At 46.1% G+C, this 21,047-nt stretch overlaps 1 protein-coding gene across 2 annotated transcripts in view; it reads left to right on the top strand.

Moving 5' to 3' along the window:
- The window catches only part of CCNY (cyclin Y), a 231,517-nt gene extending 211,173 nt beyond the window's left edge, over positions 1 to 20,344 (top strand). For both annotated transcript variants that reach the window (XM_044915488.1, XM_044915487.1), the window contains 3 exons: positions 7,109 to 7,275; positions 14,976 to 15,138; positions 19,112 to 20,344. In XM_044915488.1, the coding sequence (XP_044771423.1) occupies positions 7,109 to 7,275; positions 14,976 to 15,138; positions 19,112 to 19,228 (447 nt within the window). In that variant the 3' untranslated portion in view covers positions 19,229 to 20,344. The remainder of the gene's footprint in view (positions 1 to 7,108; positions 7,276 to 14,975; positions 15,139 to 19,111) is intronic.
- The last annotated feature ends 703 nt before the right edge of the window (positions 20,345 to 21,047 follow it).

The raw sequence follows: 21,047 nt of genomic DNA, 5'->3' as shown, positions 1-21,047 counted from the left end.
ATATCATGCTACCGTCTTCTGGCCTGCAAAGTTTCTGCTGAAAAATCCGCTGATAACTAGATTACAGGGTTTCCCTTGTATGCAGCTGTCTTCTTTTCTCTTGCTGCTTTTCACATTCTCTCTTTATCACCACTTTCTGCCATTTTAATTACTGGGTGTCTTGATGTGGATCTCTTTGGGTTGATTTTGCTGGGGGCTCTCTGTGTCTCCTGGATCTGGATTTCTGTTTCCTTCCCCAGATTCAGGAAGTTTTCAGCTTCAAATAAATCTTCTGCCTTCTTTTCCCTCACTCATCTCCTTGTGGGATCTCTGTAATGTGAATGTCATTACGCTTGATGTTGTCCCTGAATTCCCCATATATATTTTCATTTGTTGTTATTTTTTTCTCTCCTATTCAGCTCCATTACTTTCCATTACTCTGTCCTCCAGATGCTGATCAGTTCTGCTTCCTCTAGTCTACTGTTTATCTAGTGTATTTTTAATTTCAGATACTGAGGTTTTCATCTCTGATTGGTTCTTTTTTATGTTTTCTATCTCTTTGTTGAGGGTCTCACTGAAGTCCTGTACCCTTTTCTCAAGTCCAGTGAGTATCTTTATGACCATTACTTTGAATTCTCTATTATGCATATTATCTCTGTTTTAGTTAGGTCTCTTGTTGTGATTTTTTTCCTGTTCTTTCATTTGGGGCATATCCCTCCATCTCCTCATTTTGTCTCTCTGTGTCTGTTTCTCTGTTTTTGGAAAGTCACCTACGTCTCCTGCTGTTGAAAGCCGTGGCCTAGTGAAGAAGAGGTCCTGTAGTGCCCTGCAGTGCAGTGACCCCTGTTCACCAGAATCTGGTGCTTCAGGGGGGTCTCCCGGGTGTGTTGTGTGTGCCCTGCCGTTGCGGCTGAGCCCCTTTTGCTTTTAGTCCAGTCGCCTCCAGTGGCTCACTTTGCCTGTTTCGGGAAGGTCTGGCCCCTGTGTAGGCCAGTCTGGGACTGCCTTGGGCCTGAGTTGAGTGAGACCGGGCATTTGCCAGAGCTGGAGTAGCACCCAGTGTCAGATGCTTTCCCTGTTTTGTCCCCTGAGAAGTGTTGGTTGTGGGGGTGGGGGGTGAGCGAGGTGCTGCAGTCATACCAGATGTCTGCCCTTAGTCCACCGCTGGGGCCACCGTTGGACTGGTGTGTGAGGTTATCGTCCCTGTCCCTGGGGTGGGGGTCACTCTGGGATTGTGCTAGCCCCTGTTGGGACTGCCAGGGCTTGTAGCACCACACTGGATGGGCTCTGACCAAAAATACTGGAGGAAACAGGACCATAGGAGAACGTGGGTGCAGGTGGGCAGTGTTTGCAAGGTTTGTGCTGGTCTAAGGTAGGGGACCTTAGCCTTGGGGACTGAGGCCTGCAGATCCAGACTTCAGATCTGCAGAAGTACCTGGGTCCAGGGCACACAGTGTTAGCAAGGTTTGCTTGGGCTTCCTGTGGGAGGGCACCTAGAGCAGAGGCCTGGCTGGAGGGGCATGCTGTTAAGCAAGTTAGGTGGAGAATGTTTGCACTGTGCGGTTCCAGCACGTGTCCTTGTGTTTAGGCTAAGGGGCAGGGGAGGGAAACGGCCCCTGCCAGCTCCTTTGTTCCTGGAGAAGTCTCCCAGGGGTTTCTGCCCCTCCAGACACGCTTGTAGTTAGTAAGCAAATCTTCCTCCCTTATACCTCACGCATTTTTCAAACTGCTGTTTCTAAGCTGTATTTCTGCGGGGCTGTTTATTGTATTGTCTGTTCAAGGGCAGGGACTCAGTTTCCTTTCACCCTGCATGCTCTCCCAGAGCTGAGACCACTGATTTTTAAAGTGCTAGTTGTTAAGCCCCACAAGTTGTAAGAACTTGCAAAATTTGGCCCCTCTGGTTTCCAAAGCCCAGTGTTGCCAGGATTTGTCTTCCCCGTGAAGGTTTCCCCTGCAGGCGCCCTGGTGTGAGGGTCTGTTTCTCTGCTCTCTCCATGCCCGCATGTCCCTCCTTCCTGGGGACAGTCACTGTGAGTCCATTTGGCTCCCAGCCACATCTCTGCGCTTGCTACCCTCTTCATTGTGTCCTCTTCTCTACACTTAGCTGTGGAGAGTTTGTTCTGCCAGTCTTCAGGTGGTTTTCTGGGTTATTTACACTGATGTAGGTGTTACCTAGTTATATCCATGGGAGGAGGTGAGCTTCGGGTCCTCCTACACCACCATTTTCCCTGGTAGTGCTAGATAAGCTCTCTCAAATCGGTTTGGAATAATTTCAGTATCATCAAGATTTTGGTATATATCCTTGATTCCATGAGTTTGCATTTTATTCCTCCCCCATGCCTTTGAACAGTTTTGTTATATGCAGTCAGCTGAATGCTCTTTGTAACTCTGTAATTGCTCACTAACCTGTATTTTCTAGAGACTCCTTAGGATAGTCCTTCTCATGAATTTAAATCTGAAAATTTAATTGAGCAAGCTTGTCCTATTAGCAATGAATGGTCTAGGAATATTGTTTAGGAAAAATCAATTATTATTTTACTTGGCAGAGAATTAAAATATCCAACTGGGAGTTTACTAAAGAAATTGCAGCTGACCCTTGAATATGGCCTTACTGACAAGTTCTGCTAAATTACATGCTATTAAGTGGAGGTTATTATGAATGCCTCATCCCCCAGCATAACAGCTGCCTTCCCTTGGTAAGGGTGTATTGTAATACCTAATTCCTTTAGTTAGCCTTAGTGGAATATCAGACATGGAATGATACTTTTGGGTTCTTTTTTTTAGTATTAAATATTATTGTAAATATCATTAACATGCTTATTAATAAGTTTACCAACTATGGTATAAAGTAAGTAAGAAGTAAATTGAGTAGCCACCCATTTGCACTGAGCCAGTGAGAGTCTATTTCCGTGGGGAGCTTGGAGAGATTTGCATACCTTGTCTGTGTAAGGGGTGAACATTGTTTCACAACCTTCTTTGTCTCATGCTTTAAAAATCTGGAGACTTAGTTAGGTCCAGTCTTCGTTTTCTGCCCTTAGTTCAGTTTTATTATATATTTTGTGATTCTTTTTTTCTGTTTTAATTTTTTTGAGTGTAGCTGACACACAGTGTTACATTTGTTTCATGTGTACAGCATAGTGATTTGACAAGTTCATACTTTATGTGGTGTTCACCACAAGTGTAGCCCTTCTTGATGGAGAATGAGAAGAGTTAGTTGTCAGCCTTTGTCAAAGATGCTGTCTGGGGTCCCCAGGACAGAGTCTGGCTGAAATTCCGCTTGACCTGGCCTGGATTTTTACCTGAAGAATGACAGTTTTCACACAAGTGGAAGTCATAATCTAAAACATTAGCTCACTCTTTTTGCTCATTTAATATAATAAATGCCATTGAAAAGATCATGGAGCTCTAGTCCGTGACCTACTTTTTCTCGCCAGTAGGTGTCACAACCAAATGCTGTTATGTTACTGCTCACTGAGAGAGGTTTGGAAACTCCCGCAACGGTGCCGTAAAGCAGTGATAAAGCAGTGAGAATGCCACGCTGTGTGACTTCCTGGGGCTTATTGGAAGGTCTTTTTGACTGTCTGCGCTTGGCACAGCAGAGTGACTCTGTCCTCTGAACTTCCTTGTCCACCACTGTACCTGGCCCACAAACCATGGGCTCCGTTTCGCCTTTAAATCCACTCTGCCTTTGTCAATGCAGTTCCCTTTCCTGGATGCCATTCTTTGTGGCCATGTTCTTACCTAAATTTCTTACACAAAAATGTACCCTCCCATTGCTGTATTCCAGAGCCAGGGCTCCTACGTGGATGGTGTGTCCGTGAATGAAGCAGCCTGAGGTCACACCCTCTGCTAGCATTGTGATAGATGCTGGGCACACAAGTGGGAATGAGACGTGGCCCTTGTCCTCAGGGAGCTTAGGGTTTACTAGGTGGAGAGACTGATAAGGCTCTCTCCCCCTTTCCCTCTCTCTTCCTACTCTCCCTCCTAAGTACCTCACCCCCCTGGCCTCCTTGCCCCTCTCCACCCACACAGTCACTGCCTGAAGTGTTTTTACATCTTTAATTTTATTTTTTGCTGTGAAAGAGACCACTTCAATTTCCTTCTTATATGCCCTGTATAATATTGTAAGCCTAATTCAGGTACTTAAAAACACCTCCGTTTGCCTTGGAGCTTTTTCTCCAGAGTATTACACATCTTTTTTTTTTTTTTAAGATTTTTTTAAATTTCTTTATCTGACAGAGAGATAGCACAGGTAGGCAGAGTGGCAGGCAGAGGGTAAGGGAGAAGCAGGCTTCCCGCCGAGCAGGGAGCCCGATGCGGGGCTCGATCCCAGGACTCTGGGATCATGACCTGAGCCGAAGGCAGCCGCTTAACTGACTGAGCCACCCAGGCACCCTGAGTATTACATATCTTAATAGCAGAACACACCAGATATTATTCCTCCCTCTCCTTTGCTGCCCCTTTACCCTCTCTCCAGATGTTAAAACAGGAGGGGCTCTTAAGGCTCCGGCCCCTCCTTTTCTCTCTCCCTAAGCTGTCATCCCAGGACCTGGGATGTGCCGCAGACACTCAGATTTCTATCTGAGGGCTCTTTTCTTCGAGCTTCACAAGGGTGTGTGTACCGCCTACATGGGTGGCGTCTTCTGGGATGTCTCAGACATACAGCATCCACCTGTAACTGTCTTTCCCCCAGCAGGGCTCCCTGTCTCAGGTGTCGCCCATCCAGCTGTATGAGCTGGAAGCCTCGGGGTCTCCTGCAGCAGCCCACCTTCTTGGTTGTTGGGGTCCCTGGACTCTAGGTCGGTCTGATAGGACTGTTAGTCTCTCCTGTCATGTCCCCAGTTCAAACCCTGCTCTTGCTTATACCATCTGCTGCATCGTCTCCTCTGCCCATCAGCTGTGCTCCTTTCCAGCCCATTTTCCACGGTGTGGCCAGAGCCGTCGGTGCTGCTGTCCTGTGTCTCCAGCGATGGGCACCGTGCTTGGCACATAGTTACTGCTCTGTTACACAGGGACCCATGGCTTAAGTTTGAGTGCTTCACACCGTCTCTCGCATATCTGTTCTCATCTTGTGGGCTCTGTGTTGTGTAATTCTTAGTCTGCTTCTGGCATTATCCTGTGCTTCTGTTGACGGATTCGTGTCATTTAACAAACTTCTCCCAATCAACCAGTTAGTTGCCCTGTTTCTCAAGAATTTCCCAAAGTGCAGTCTCCTCCCCAGAGCCCTAATGATGTAACAGGTGTGGACTTTCCCATCTCGTTTATGAGTATTGATATTTGACTGATAATTATCTTTATTTGTGTATTTGTGTTAACATTTTTTTCCACACATGCCTTTTTAAAATTTTTTTTTTTTTTTTTTAATTTTAGAAAGAGAGACAGCGAGTGAGTGAGCAAGTGCAAGAGAGGAGAGGGGAGGACGGGGAGGGAGAGGGACAAGCAGACTCCATGCTGAGCATGGAGCCTGACGTGGGGCTCGATCCCATGACCTCAAGATCACAACATGAACCGAAACCAAGAATCGGACACTCAGTAGACTGAGCCAACCAGACACACCCCTGCCCCCACCACCACATGCCTTTTTAAAAATTACATGATATTTAAGACTTTATGGGCATTACAAACTATGAAAAATTTAACACTATATAGATTTCATCTGTTTTAGGAAGCAGGTTCTTAAAAGTTTAAATATGATTCGTTTCGTTTGTTTCTTTCTGATACAGTAATTCCACTTTGTAAATGTGTTTGATAAACTATAGAAACAATAATTCCATGGTTCAGAGAAGTATAAAACATGCTGATAAACAGAAGGAAAACTTTAAAAGGAATTCTTACCTTGTGACCCAAAGTAAGCAAAGCACTTTGTGGGTATTTCTGATATCTGTCTTCAAGCTACATTATGGCAATTTATAAATCTTATGTTACTTGGTTTCATTTTCCAACTTCAGCTAAAATTATTTCATTTAAAAATCAAATCAAAACCACAGTGAGATACCTACTTCACACTCATTAGGATGACTATTATTTAAAAAAAAAAAAAAAGAAAACAAAATAACTGGTGTTGGCGAGGATATGAAAAAATTGAAACCCCTGTGCATTGCTGGTGGGAATATTAAGTGGCCTAGGTACTGTGGAAAAATAATATGGTGGTTCCTTAAAAAATTAAATATAGAATTATCATATCATCCAGCAGTTCTCCTTCTGGGTCCATACCCAAAAGAATCAAAAGTGGAGACTCAAACAGGTATTTGTACACCAGTGTTCACAGCAGCAACATTATTCACAATAACCAAAAGGAGGAAACAACTCAAATGTCCATCGATGGAAAAATGGGTAAACACAATGTGGTATGCAGTGGATTATTATTCAGTCTTAAAAAGGGAAGAAATTTTAACATATGCTACATACTTGGATGAACCTTGAGGACATGCTAAGAGAAAAAAGCCAGAACAAAAATGACAAACATTGAATGATTCCTAGAGTAGTCAAACTCATGGAGACAAAGTAGAATGGTTGTTGCCAAAGGCTGGGGGGAAGGGGAACAGGGAGTTGGTTAGTAGGAACAGAGTTTAGTTCAGGATGATGAGAAAGCTCTGGAGACAGAGATGGGTGGTGATTTTACAACAGTGTGAATGTACTTACTGCTACGGAACTGTGCACTTAAAAATGGTTAAATGGTAAATGTTATATATATTTTACCACGATAATAAAAAAATAGGTTTATTGATGCAGCATGTAAATTTATAATTGCCTCAAAATAAAAACTTTACGAGATAGAAAAGGTTTGTTCCTTTGACACCGTTTGTTGAAATTAGTACCGTTGTATGTTGAATCTGTATCGATATCGTAGTTGTTAGAGTGAGAAATTAACCTGTGCTACCTGGAATTTGTTCCTGCCTCAGAGTCTTTTATGATCCAGCTACATCCACACTCTTCAGTTACGGAGGGTGTCCATTTCCCATCAGACTAGCTGAGCCCTTTGACTTTTTAAAAATAGGTATGATCAGAGGATAAATCCCTGTTTAAAGGCTGGTGAAGTGGAGTCAAACAGTTTTAGAGTTTATGTATGCTAGCATGTAGGACAAAACAACTCAAGTCTTTTAGCTCTGGCATTTTCATGTCTTCCCAGGTATACCTTGAAAGACTTTTAACATATGCAGAGATAGACATCTGTCCGGCCAACTGGAAGCGGATTGTTCTAGGGGCGATCCTGCTGGCCTCCAAGGTTTGGGATGACCAGGCTGTGTGGAATGTGGACTATTGCCAGATCCTGAAAGACATCACGGTGGAGGACATGTGAGTGTGTGTGTTGGGGTGGGGGGTGGGGCACCTTTTGGAAAGGAACCGCATCCCTCTGAATGGTCTGTATGGTAAAGAAGGAATGAATTTGACTAAAGGTCTCTTGTGAGTGGGCACAACAAGGACGTGGCTGGGGAATATTACACCTGTACTACTCTTCATTGAGGATCATGAACAGGTACTGGTTACACTTTTTGATTTTGCGAAACTAGTTACTGAAACTATATTATGGGCAAAAACATTCCTTTACCTTAATCAGAAAGGTGTAGATAATGCTGTCACCTCTGTGATGGCTTTTGTTCTGGCTCTTTACCTCACTGCAGACTCATAACAATGCCCCACACCAGTCTTTTGTGGGCAGGAGCCTCCTCAAAAAAGCAGAAGAGCTACAATATTATGTTTCTGTTTAGTTTCAGGGAGAATTTGCAAGTTCAGTTGGTTAAAATCAGCATTCTGTCCTTGAGTGCTCTCATGTGTCTCATTAGGGCTGTATGTTCTCCCCCAGCTGGTCTCAGAGCCCCAGCTCAGTGGAAGCGCCATGAGCTTGGGGGCGAGGGGCGTCCACCCCCATAGCTCTCAGGGCGGTCTTGGGATTTCTCAGATGGTTCAGTCCTTAGATTTAGGTGAGGATTGTGAACAGGAGACCTGCAGGCCTGTTGTCTATGATCTCTGGGGTCTGGGAATACAGGAAACAGGTTTAGAGCCTCTTACAGGAAAAAGGAGCTGTTTTGGAAAATGATCAGGATAAACTATTTACAGTTCCTTATGGTTTTTAGGTACTTCTGACACTATTCTTGCTAAAATTTTTCAGTTATTGTTTGTTCGGCTTCCTTGAGGAAGCTTTAGGCTGGAGGAGGTGCCCAGCTGTGTCTCAGTCCACGTCCATGTTCCTAGACCCAGTCATCCTGGGGGTGTGGGGTCTTCACAGTGCCTGTGCAGGCTGCTGCTGGGGGGTGTCATGTGGGCACATTAGTTTTGGGTTCCTCACCAGCCTAAGGCCCTCCTTGCCTCTGGTCACTGATTGGATGGAACCCCATTTTTGTGGTACCCTGTGAAGCACACCTGTTTGTCTTCTTCTTTTTTTTTTTTTTAAAGATTTTATTTATTTATTTGATATAGAGAGTGAGAGAGCACAAGCAGGGGGAACAGTAGAGGGAGAGGGAGAAGCAGGCTCCCCGCCAAGCAGGGAGCCCGATGCGGGACTCGATCCAGGGACTCCAGGATCATGACCTGAGCCGAAGGCAGACGCTTAACCATCTGAGCCACCCAGGCGCCCCACCTGTTTGTCTTCTTAGGTCTTTTGTTGCAGAGCCTATTTCTGCTGTAGACCTATAAAACTCCTTCCTGGGTCTATAATTCTTTATTATAAAAAGGAGGACAAGTGTAAATAAGTTTTTGATAGTAAGAAAAATTAAAGTCTTGATTATATTTCAAAGTGAAAACAACTACTAAAATAATTGTCGTTAGGACCACAGAGGAGGATGCAAGGTGGTAAGAGGTGCTGACTTGTTTCCTTTATTGGAGGTTACTCTGTCAACTCCTTGATATCATTTGACACTTGAGTTGTGTGCCGTAGGAATGACATCATGGTTGTCCTTTCTTGTTTGTGTTGCTGATGTGTGTATGTAGGGGACGAAAATTTTCCCTTTTTCCCCTTTTAGGTTCTTTGGTCTAATAATTAAATTGACATAAGACAAACAGGAGAAAATTTAATTTTGTACATATGGGAGCCCCATAAAAATATGAGACTCAGAGGCCCTCAGGCAAGTGAGGCTTATATGCCATCTGAGCTAAGGAATGGGATTGGGGCCTAGGGCTTCAAAGGGGAGGAGTGCAGTTCAGAGGGAGATAAAAAGAGCAGATGCTTGGTGATCAGATGTTTGCCCCACCATGCAAGTTTTTCACTTCGGGACAGTGAACCCCAGTAAGGGAGGGTGAGCAGCCTGCCTCTCTCTCTCAGAGCAGAAGAGTAGGAAGGGAGGGGCTGAAAGGAGAACCTATATACTTGATGTGTTCTCGGGCAAGTCAATTTTAACAGTGAGAAATGAAAGTTAGAGATCTAGAAATCTGTTCCCTAATGCTCTTGTGTTTTTAGGCGTACTTGGAGAAAGCTTTTGTGTATTGTAAGGGAATACATAAACCAGCATGAAGCCCAGTGCCCCGCTGAGCGCTACAACAGAGACCCAGTGTTAGGGGCCGAATTGTGTTCTCTCAGAATTCCTGTGTTGGAGCCTAAGGCCCAGTGCCTCAGAATGTCTCTGTATTTGGAGATAAGGTCGTAAAGAGGTAATTAATTTAAAGTAGGTCCTGAGGGTGGGCCCGAATCCAGTAGGACTGAGTCACACAAACAGCAGAGGGACAGCCATGCGAGGACACAGAGAGAAGGCGGCCATTTGCAGGCCAAGAGAGAGGCTTCCGAAGAAACCAACGCTGCTGGCACCCCCATCTTGGACTTCTAGCCTCCAGAATTGTGAGAAAGTAAATGAATGCTGTTTAAGCCCCCAGTCTGTGGTATTGCGTTGTGGCAGCCCTGGTAGACCGCTATAGATGTTGATCCTGGCCAGTGGGGTGCTGCTCTCACAGTTACCTGAAGATGCGGAAGTGGCATTGCAACTGGGTAATGTGTAGAAGCGACAAGAGTTTTGAGGCACATGTTAGAAAAACCCTAGATTACCTTGAAGGGACAGTTGGTAGAAACATGGTTGTGAAAAGTGATTCTGATGAGGACTCAGGAAGCAGAGAGCTTTAGAGGAAGCTTCTCTCATCTTAGAGATAGACATGTCGTACCACAAACTGAATGTTGCTAGAATTAGGACTGTTAAAGGTGCTTCTGGAGTGCAGTATCAGAAATGAGGAACATGCTGTTGGACACTGGACCAAGGGCAACACTTGTTACACAGTGGCAAAGAACTTGGCCAAATTGTGTTCTAGTGTTTGTGTAAGGTAGAAAGTTCAAGAATGAACTGGAATATTTAGCTGAGGAGATTTCTGAGCAGAGTGTTTAGAAACCCTGCCTGGTTTCTCCGTGCTGCTTATTATAAAATCTGAGGAGAGAGAAATTGAAGAAGGAGCTGTTAAGCAAGAAGGGACCAGATGTTGACGATTTGGAAGAACTCAAATTTTCCATCCTCTGCCTATCCCTATTGCAAGAAATGAGAAAGCATGCTCTGCAGAGAACAATGAGGGTGTTGTGGCTGGACAGTGTTTGCCAAAGAGGTTACAAGTGTGGCTCGATGGTCCAGTCATTCGTCCCAGTGGAAGTGTTGCCAGTTTAAACTGAAGGGGACAAGACAGGACAAAGTGAAGGAAGGCTGTGGGACTTCGGGATTCTACCGAAGAGCTGTCCTGCTGTGACATGTTATCCTTCAAAAGGGGAAATGGCCATGAAGGCAGTTTGGGAGTTGGCAGGGCTGCCCATTTGCCCCCACGGGCACAGCAGGTATGGGTCTTGGGGGCTGAGGCTGCCTCCCCCTCGGCTAGGATGTGGGGCTGCTGCCCTTGGCTAAGGGGGCCCAGAGGCAGGGCGGCCCCCTCAGTGGGCTGGATGATAGAGCATCAGCCACAGATTATTCTCAAGCCTTAAAATCGAACGCATTTGCCCAGCTAGATTTCGGACTTGCTTGAGGCCCAAGACCCCTTTCTACTTTTTGATTTCTCCCTTTTGTAATGGGAATGTCTGCCTATGCCCGTGTGACCTTTGTACTTTGGAAGCAGGTAACTTCCACAGTAGGAAGTTTCACATGTTCATACCTGCAGGGGAATTTTGCCTCAGGATGAATCAGACCTCTGGTCTCACCCATACCTGATTTAGATGAGATTTTCGGACTTGGAGTTGATGCTGGAATGGGTTGAGACTTTTGGGCTGTTGGGATGGGGTGAATGTATTCTGTATGTGAGGTCTCTTTCTCACACATCATGTCGGCTTTGAGCACCTAGTGACAGGTGCCGTGCATGGGAAAGGGAAGGATGAACTTTGACGGGCAAAAATGCTGTTAAAAGAAGTTATACTGTGGGGTTGGCTTGTTTTTGTTTTGCAGTAACCTCAGAAGAGTCGTGCTCATATGTAAACAAAGGAATCTCAAATACGGAGAAGCCTAGAGACTGGTTTTAGCGCTGCAGAGCAGATAGAGACAGCAAAAACCTCTGGCCCTCCGTGGGTGTAGGGTGCCCGGTCTTTGGTTTTGGTTTTCAGTGCGGTAAAATATACCTGGCATAAAATTGACTAGTTTCTCCATTTTTAAGTGTACAGTTCTGTGGCATTAAGTACCTTCACATTGTTGTGCAACCATCACCAACCAGAAACTGTGTGCCCATTAAATAATACGTCCCCACCTCCCCCTGCACCGCCCCTGGCAGCCATCATTCTGCTTTGTCTCTGAATTTCACTTCTCTGGGTGCCTCACAGAAGCAGAATCACAGTGTTCCTCTTTTTGTGACTGGCTTATTTCACTTAGCATAGTGTCCTCAGGGTTCATTTGTGTAGCAGCATATAGTGGGATTTCCTTCCTTTTTAAGGTCGAAAGTATTGCAGTCCATGGACATACTCTGTTTTGTTTATCCGTTCATCCATTGCTAGACACCTGACACTTGCACTGCATCTGCTCTTGGCTCCTGAGAATAGCGCTGCTGGGAGCATGGGTGTACAGATCTCTCCGAGTCCCTGCTTTCAGTTCTTTTGCGTATATACCCAGAAGTGGGATTGCTAGACTGTCAGTGGCTGGTTTTTAAAGTGAACCCGTTTTTCTAGAAAAGCAGATAGATGATAAATGTTTAGATGATAAAAACAACTCTCCTTACTCCATTTTAGAGGCCCCTTCACAAGTTGTGAATTGTGCTAATTCAGTTGGGTTTCTTTACAATTTTGATCTAATGTAACGCATATTTCTGAATATATGTTTTGTTTACTGACTTGAGTTTACTTCTTATAAAATTTTAATCAGAACTGGGCGCCTGGGTGGCTCAGTTGGTTAAGCGACTGCCTTCGGCTCAGGTCATGATCCTGGAGTCCCAGGATCGAGTCCCGCATCGGGCTACCTGCTCAGCGGGGAGTCTGCTTCTCCCTCTCCCGCTCCCCCCTCTTGTGCTCTCTCTCTCTCACTCTCTCAAATAAATAAAATCTTTAAAAAAAAATTTTTTTAATGAGAACTGTTTTCTCGTGATTATTCAGTTGAGGGCAGTAAATCCATCAAGCCTGTTCCCTCTGTGTCACTGTTAGTATTTCTTACGATTTATCACGTAGCAAGCTGTCACATGTCCCTGTAAGATGTCCTGCTGCAGTTTGGAAAGTCAGATTTTGGGAATTACTTTTATTTGCTAAATCTTGCCTTAATTAGAAAGCACAACAGCTCTAAAGTCCGTATTTCCCTCAGAGCTTAAAAAAGAAAAGCCTGAAGAAAGGCTGTTCCTTTTTTCCAAGGAACCTTGAGGAAAATGCCACCCTGTTCAAAAACAGATTCCTCTTGGCTTTAGTCAGAGTGTACCCCCTCAACAAGAGTCATTGCTAACCAGCTACCAGTGGGGCCAGGATTAACAGGCTGGCTCTATTTTTTTCCCCCCAAGGTTTTCTTAGCATCAGGAGAGTGAGAGCTGCAGTGGCGCCTTCGGCCACCAGACGGCAGTCTGTCCCCAGGCGGCCCCCACGGCCCCCCCAGGAGAGCTCCTTCTAGCCCATCTGTTTTGGCACTTCTGGCCTTAGCAGTACTTTTACACTCTTGTTTTACTAAAATCTTAGCTGAGTTCCAGTATTTCACAGGATGATCTCTTGTTAAATCTCATTTAAAGGAGGCATAAATAAAAGTTAAAGTAAAAATTATCCCAAATAAGCCAAAGTAATTTAGACTCTTTAAAAGAATAAAATTTAGCACAGTATGCACCTTCGTTCACTAGACTGTATAGAAACAGCAAATTACGGTGTTTCTCTGATGAAAAGACCTGAATGTGACTTCTCAGCCTTCCCATCTGAGGACCACAAACCTTCTGTAGCAGCTCTCATTTGCCCAGTACCTTCTCTCTCTGAAGCCATCCACTCTTGCTCACATCCCAGCCTTCCTTCCCCACCACCTTGGCGCTCCTGTCCCTTGTCACAGCAGGAGATTGAGACAGAGTCCTTTCAGTCTCTGCTAGCTTAATGAGGTGACTCACCAGGAACAGACAAGGACTCGGGTACACCATGCGGACAGGATGGTGCTGAGTTAGTTTGAGGCTGCAAAACATCAGGTATCTGCATCCAGGGACCAGAGCCGGGGGGCTCAGTGTTCAGTGGAGTCCGTGGAGGGGGGTCCGGGCTAGTTGGGGTGAGGCCTAGCACTTGGGGCGGGGTTTGTCAGCCTTCAAATTCACTTACAGGAGGTGGTGACCAGGTATCCTGCCAGAAATTCCCTGCCCCAACCCTTGTTCCTTTCCACCAGAGCTCTGTATTTCCAGACTCAGTTCATCTCTTCCTTCTATGGGAAGCGTTCCTCCATCCCTCCACCCAAGCTGAGCTTGGCCTGTTCCATTCAGTAAGGGTAATTATTGAGCACTAATTGTATGTCAGGTGCTGTGATAGGGGCCAGGTGGCATGGTTTCTGGCTAGGAGGAGACAAGCAGGGACACTGAGTCAAGGTGACACCTGCAGTGGAGTCTGATAAGGGACAGAAATAGAGGGCTGTGTAGCGTGCTTGGGAGCACAGGGTGCTTCCAGGGGGAGACGATGCTAAAACTGCGTGCCCAACCTAGCCCCGGTGCTCAACAAACAGATCCATCGCTGAGGACTTTTGTCCCTCCGGGTACTAACTGTCAAGAAATGAACCTGATCTAAAAGATAATTGACATGGGGAAGTTCTCCAAATAGAAGTTTTAGAATTTATTCTGCCTACCCATCATTCATTTTCATCAAACTATAAATGGGTCGACCAGATGGATCTTAATACCTGTGTTCGCTCCTTTACTGACCAGTCTGTGGAGGTGAGTGGTTCTAGAGGTTTGCGCTGGGACCAGCCGCATCAGCATCCCGTGGGAGCTTGTTAGAAAGACACATTCTCAGGCCCACCCGCCGACCCGCTGAACCAGGACTGGGGTGGGCTCCTCAGTCTGTGTTAACGAGCCCTGCATGTGATTAGATGCAGGCTCAGGTGTGGGGACTACTGCTTTCACTCTTGAGAGTTGGCGGGGGTCCCTTTTTGTGAGTCCAGGACTGCAGTTCGTTCCCCTACTCCCCGCTTTGCCTAAGGAAGCCCCCACAGCAGTCCCTCTACTCTTCTCCTAGGAGGTAGGGAAGGGGAAGGCCACTGAGGAAAGACAGGCCTCTAGGTGTAACAGAGGCTTTTCCCCTGGGCTCCTGTGTGGGCCCCTCACCAGGCTCCACTTGACAGCTCTTGACTGCTTCATCTGCCCCAGGGTTGATGGTTTGTGCTGGGATTAGCAGCCAGAGCCTGCTGTGTGTGTGGCTGGGTCTCAATGAAACGCACCACCCTGAAGCACTTCCTGGTGATCGTCCCAACTAATCAGGCCTCATCCTTCTGGGCACTTGATCATTTGGCTTTTAGTACCCATTTGGTGGTTAAACTGCAACTCTGGTGTCCAACCAGGCAATTAATTAGATAGCTTTTCTCCCTGGAGGTTGCAGTTTTCTGGAGCCTGGTCTCTAGCGGCTTGCCTTGGTGGGCCACGCAGCCTGGTATATGGCAGCTAGACATGTGCTGTTTTTGTCTTTGCAGGAATGAGCTAGAGCGACAGTTTCTTGAATTGCTCCAGTTCAACATCAATGTTCCTTCCAGTGTTTATGCCAAGTATTATTTTGATCTTCGTTCTCTGGCAGAAGCAAACAACCTGAGCTTTCCCTTGGAGCCCCTGAGCAGGGAGAGGGCTCACAAGCTTGAGGTAAGATGCTTTCACGTACTGGTTTTTGATGCACTATTGCAGATGCCTCATCCGGGTCTCCCGGAAGTGGGAGGTCACCACGCTCATTTTCCCCACTGTGTGTTGTTATGAAATACAGACAGGTTACCCTGGATTTAGAGTTGGCCAGTTTATTTAGTTGATTGTAATTCATCCAACCATAGTTTTAATAACCTTCTGAATATCTTTTATTTAACGTGCATTGATTCTATTCTTCAAATCTTATAAAGATCTGTTTTTTAAAAAATACGCTCACAAAAAGGTATTTCTTGACATGCACTTTTATAAGGAAAAAGATACCAGATGACCCTAATGATTGGGAATCCCAAAAGGTTATATTATGCTTTTTATTTTTTATTCAAAATATTTTCCCCACAGCCCAGTTAGAGCTGGGGCCAGCCCCATGGGTCTTGGTCTGGATTTAGGGCCCTCACTGTTAAGCTGTGTAACTTTTGTGCTCATGACCTGTGTATATAGCTATTTGCACCTAGCTCTTCCCATCTGACTTGTTGAGTGGATGAAAAGTGGTGGGGTAACGAGGAAGGGTGAAACCCATTCCTCCAGAGAAGTTGTGCTGAGGCCCTCTGTACCTTCATCCTCAGGCACTGTTGTGGTCTCATCCCATAGACCCTTTGATCAAAGCGGTTGATGGTACAGTCATGTCCCCAGCTTGGTGAGACCCAGGAGGTCTGTGCTGCCTGCCGCATTGTCCAATCTGAGTGACACGTTATCCCAATTCAGTACAGGGTCAGGATAGCTAGAGTGCTGGTCTAACAGGGTTAATAGCTGTGAACCACACAAAGGCTAGAGGTGGAGGGAAAGAGATTATTATGGTTTGCAAGCTTAAGAAAGTCAAAATTTTAAATAAAATTGTAAAAAGTACATAGTATGCTAATCCCAAGGAAAAACTTTGTAAAACTGTGGAACAGACTGGATATGGAGCACGGCGTTTAAAATAAAAACCCAGTGAGGTTGTCCGAACTCGGTCACTCTGCTGTAATTGTGTGCTCGCCATTGGGATGCAACTGCTCATTTAAAGTCTCCCATTTCTCTGGAGCAAGATATGGAAAACTCTTCCTCTGAAGGAGGTGCCCCAAGACAAGCGTTAGACTCTTGCAGGCACGTGCGTGAAATAGGATTCGATTTCACAGTGAGCAGGCGCCTTGTTTCAGTCCGAGCAGTGCTCCTCTCCTGCTGAGGGAAGAGTGTGGAGCTCCTGGAAGCGGCCGCTTAGCCTGCAGGAAAGCAGGTCTGTGGTTCTCAGAGGGAGAGTATCTCGCGTTGCGGACACACAGGCTGGCTGAGACGGGGTAGCTGGTGCCCGCTGTGACCTCCGGCAGGTTATCTGAGTGGGAAGAGGGAGTGCTCGCCTGCCCCAGGGGCCGCCGCACCAAGTGCTGCTCAGGCTCACTGGGCTGAGGAGGGCCGGTAGTCCTGGCAAGACTGTTCTCTGTCCTCCCAAGAACCGGAGCTTCCTGAGATGCAGACCCCCACTGCTCTGCAGGTCTGGACAGAAGCACTATCTGGAAAAGCATGTGGCACCCCCCTTCAAAATAATTTTTTTTTTTTTGAAGATTTTATTTATTTGACAGAGAGAGAGACAGCGAGAGAGGGAACACAAGCAGGGGGAGTGGGAGGGGGAGAAGCAGGCTTCCTGCGGAGCAGGGAGCCCGATGCGGGGCTCGATCCCAGGACTCTGGGATCATGACCTGAGCCAAAGGCAGACGCCCAACGACTGAGCCACCCAGGCGCCCCGAAATAATTTTTAAGGAATGGGATTTCATTATTTTCCATACCCCAGTATCCCTCGTAGTCTGTTTGGTTAGCAAACTTGAACCCCATCGTGGAAAGCAAGGTGGGGGTGAGGCATACTAGAAGTGGCTGTTACCTGAGGCTCTGTACCTGCTCGCAGGTACCACCAAAGGGCTGACTTGATAGGCGGGTTGCAAGGTAGAGTGTGGACGCTAGAGTGCACCAGGAACCAAGGCAAATGCAAAGTGGTCTTTTCATTAGCCTGGCCATTTCTCTTTGAAATAAATTAGTATCTGTGTATGCATGTGGGAGATGGGATGAAAGCTAAGAGTTTGCATTATGAAATCTAGAATAAGATCGTACATAGCTAATTCATTATTATAATATTACATTCAGACCCGTGTACTGTTTATAAGCTGAGAAACCACACACAGTAATCTCAGGGAGTTTAAATACGTGAAAATAATGTACTTTCAAAAATCATTGCTCCAATATCTGTAAGGGATCAGATTTTCTCTTGAAGTATGTCACCTATATTAAGTGCATGCAGTATGTTTCACATGGGGAATTCCCAGTGATCTAGCCCATCTCCTGCCCTCATTCATCTGTCATTTGGAGGAAGACGTCCTCAACTCCTGTCTCTCTCCTCTAATCCATCCTCCCTGCTACCACTGGAGTCGTTGTTCTAAAGTGCATTTGTGGGTTTTGGAAAATAAATGAGAATCAGTTGCCAGTACCCTGGGTTTCCAGTACTTTGACCCTAGCCTGATACGTGCATGCTCTGTTATGTGCACATCTTGATTGGAACTTCCACATCCATTCGACACATATTCACTCAGGGTCCCCTGATACCAGGCACTGGTTACCAGACACCATCATGAACAAAACCGATAGACTCTGCCCTTTTGGAGTTTACATTCTGCTGGGAGGACACAGACAGTAAACAGTAAACATAATAAGTAAACTAGTATGTTAGAAGGTGAGTACAAAAGAAGCAGCAGGGTGTAGGGGGTTGCTGTTGTCGGTAGCCTCACTGAGTCGGCCATGGTTGCATGAGGACTCTAGCGTGGGCCATCTTAGCCTCGCAGAAACCTCCAGGCTGAGGGAAGAGCTGCTTCAAAACCTACAGTGGGAGCCAGCTCAGGCTCAGGTGATGGGGGGCCGAGGGGGAGGCCGCAGAGCAGCGTGGGTGAGATGAGGGGGAAGTATGGGGAAAGAGATCACAGAGTTAGCTAAAGGGGAAGCAGGGAGAGCAGCTAGAAGCATTATTGTGACTTCAGTGAGAGCCATGATGATGTGATCAGGGTCTGCTGCTCTTGTGCCTTTGTCCCTTGATGGTGACTTCCCCACTCCTGGGTCATTTTGACAGAAGGCAAGGTGAATGTGACCGGGACAAGACATCTGGGGTGATGTGAGCTGGCTCCCACTTTGTCATCCACGTGCTCTCCACCTGCACCCAGTAGCAGCCCTGAAAGGGCCATGACCAGGCTCCGAGCCCCAGGGAGGGCTGAGCCTTGCTCTTGGCTGAGACGCTCCCCCGAGAGTCTCACTGTCTTCATCAAGAAAACGAGGACAGTGTGGATTGTTCCTACATTGTCCCCTCCCGGTTCCTTTCTTCATCAGTCGTCTAGAGTTGACTCAGACATGGGGTCATCTGCTCTGACTCAGTCTCAGATAACTGACTGCCGCCAAGTACTGTACTGAGCGGTCTTCCCAGCGCCGCCCGGCACGAACCCTGATGCGTTACGACAGCCGCGCAAGGCGGGGTGCTCTTTACCCCGTTTGCAGACGAGGATGCAGGACTTGAAATAGGCATAGGCCCAGGTCACACCCCCCCCTCCCCACCGAGTGGTTCGCCAGCATTGAACCTGCGTCTAGCTGAGCCCCAGGCTACCCTGTCCTATAATTGTTTCACATTTTGTGATGATTTTCTCAGACTGTAAGCGCTTTGGAGACAGGGCCTGTACCTGGAGACAGGGTCTGTACCTCCTTTGTGGCCCCCACTGTGAGCGGCCCACATATGGAAACTGCCCAGGGCAGGAACTCTTGTCAGTATTGGCCCCGCGTGTCCTCAGTGCCTATGATGCTGGCACCCAGCGGTGGGTGGTGTCTGATGAGTGAGGGAGCCGAGGGCGCCTAGAGGACAGTGGTACTTGCTCCCGAGTCCAGCCCTGACCCAAATTGTCTCTCTTCTGCCCCTCAGGCCATCTCTCGCCTCTGCGAGGACAAGTACAAGGACCTGCGTCGACCCACGAGGAAGCGGTCAGCGAGTGCTGACAATCTGACTCTGCCAAGGTGGTCCCCCGCCATCATCTCCTAACCGTGGGGGTCCCCACTGGAGGCCGTGCCATCCCTCAGTTTCTCCTTTAGTGTGAGAAAAGACAGACTGGGGGTGGTTTTGTTTTTGTTTTCCTTTCCTTTTCTTTTTTAATTCATAGCTCTGTCAGGCTGCCTTGATGACCGCCTCCAAGCTGTGTGGCCCACTCCCACGCAGCAAGGCCTCGAGGGAAGCGAAATCAGTATTCTGGAAATCCTGTTTCATGCCCTTCCCCATCGTCATTAACAGCACTTCCCTCATGGAGGAAAAAGACTCTCATCCTGGAGAAGGAAACAAAGGGAAAGGGAAGTCGTGTAGAGGCAGGGAAAAGGTTAAATGGCTTGGCCATTTCTTAAGTCCCTGTCTGGTCTGTAGATGAACACGATGGAAAAACACAGCAGTAGGTAACAAAGTTGGATGTGCATTAAAGACAAAAGTGTGCGTTTATCCACCTCCATCTGGATCAGTATGTTCTGTAAGACTTCTTGCATTCCTTCTAGCTGCTTTTTGGGATTTGGGGGATTTTTGTTTGTTTTTATTGTTTTGGTTTTGGTCCCACAGAGCAGAGAATATAGTTTGTACCCACCATGGCACAGACATCCAAATAAATAGTACTGGTTGTTTCTCTCTGCACTATTCCTGTGAGCTGTCTTCTGAGCTTTCTTCCTCACAAGTGGGATGCGCTTGTTATATTTCTGTACTCCTTCATTTTATACAGTTTTTCTTCAACGGTGGCAAAATTAACTTGACTGTAGTGCTGAACCAAAAGTATCCCTTTTCCTCCTTATTTCCCACCCCAAGAAAATTCTAGATCACATGGGTGCTTGTGCCTTCCAGTTTATTTGCAGTTGTTTTTTTATTTTGTTCTCTGACCTGAAGTCGTAGTTACAAATCAGTCAGATTTTGTGGGCTGAAGGAAACAGTGTGCAGCAGAGGGTGTTCTCTGGGTGAGGTTTTTTCCAGAGTGCTAGGTGTCTGCCTGCAGTTACTGAGTAGGAGCCATTTCTCTGTACCCCCTGCCCAGTTCATTCCTCTACTTCCATGTCCATTGTTGCAAGCAATATTCTTCTCAACTTTTATATGTTTACTTTAAATCAAAGTTAGTCTATTTGTATAAAATTTTTTAAAAATCTAAAATTTAAAAAAAAGGGGGGGGGGGGGGGTTATTCCCGTGGGAAGATCATTGAAGGGCAAAATGTTACTATTTACTGAGGTATTTTTCACAGGACGATTGAATAAAAAACTCAACTTGCATTTTCATTGTGGGTGCTTAGCAAAGTTATACAAAAATTCAAACTGTGAAGGTTTATGCTTCATTAATTATGACCATACTTTTTCATTTTCTGACCATCCCTAATTTCCTTATGGGCTAGATAAGAATCTTTTATATCAAGTAAAATAAAAGGGTTAATGATAGAATATCAGAGTAAATTTGATATTAAGTCTAAGAATCTGAGTCAATGAAGCATATAATGCTTTGGGTGTTTGCATATTTTCTTGGGTCACAATGATAGGCTTCTAAGTTTTTTCCCTTTTCAAATCTGTCCGAGGCAAATGGCAGCAGATACTCTGTGTTTCACCTTCTTCCTCTGTGAATGTGGAAACTACGGAATATTAGTCTTGGGTACCCTAAAGTCATATGCCTGATCCTCAAACATGCCTGCTTCTGATGAAACATACTTTGGAAATGGAAGAGACTCAGAAAGGTGAAATCCCAAGATCCCCAGACCAAAAGTGCTAGTCAGGTTTCAGTGAGATTTGTATCATGTGTAAACAGCTGTTTGGACCAGAAATATTGTCAAGTTCTTTCTGGCCTAAACTT

Source organism: Neomonachus schauinslandi, chromosome 5, assembly GCF_002201575.2.
Source record: "Neomonachus schauinslandi chromosome 5, ASM220157v2, whole genome shotgun sequence".
In the NCBI taxonomy this organism is placed as follows: domain Eukaryota; kingdom Metazoa; phylum Chordata; class Mammalia; order Carnivora; family Phocidae; genus Neomonachus; species Neomonachus schauinslandi.
The sequence above is the reverse complement of the archived record's forward strand: the minus strand, read 5'-3'. Positions and strand labels throughout refer to the sequence as shown.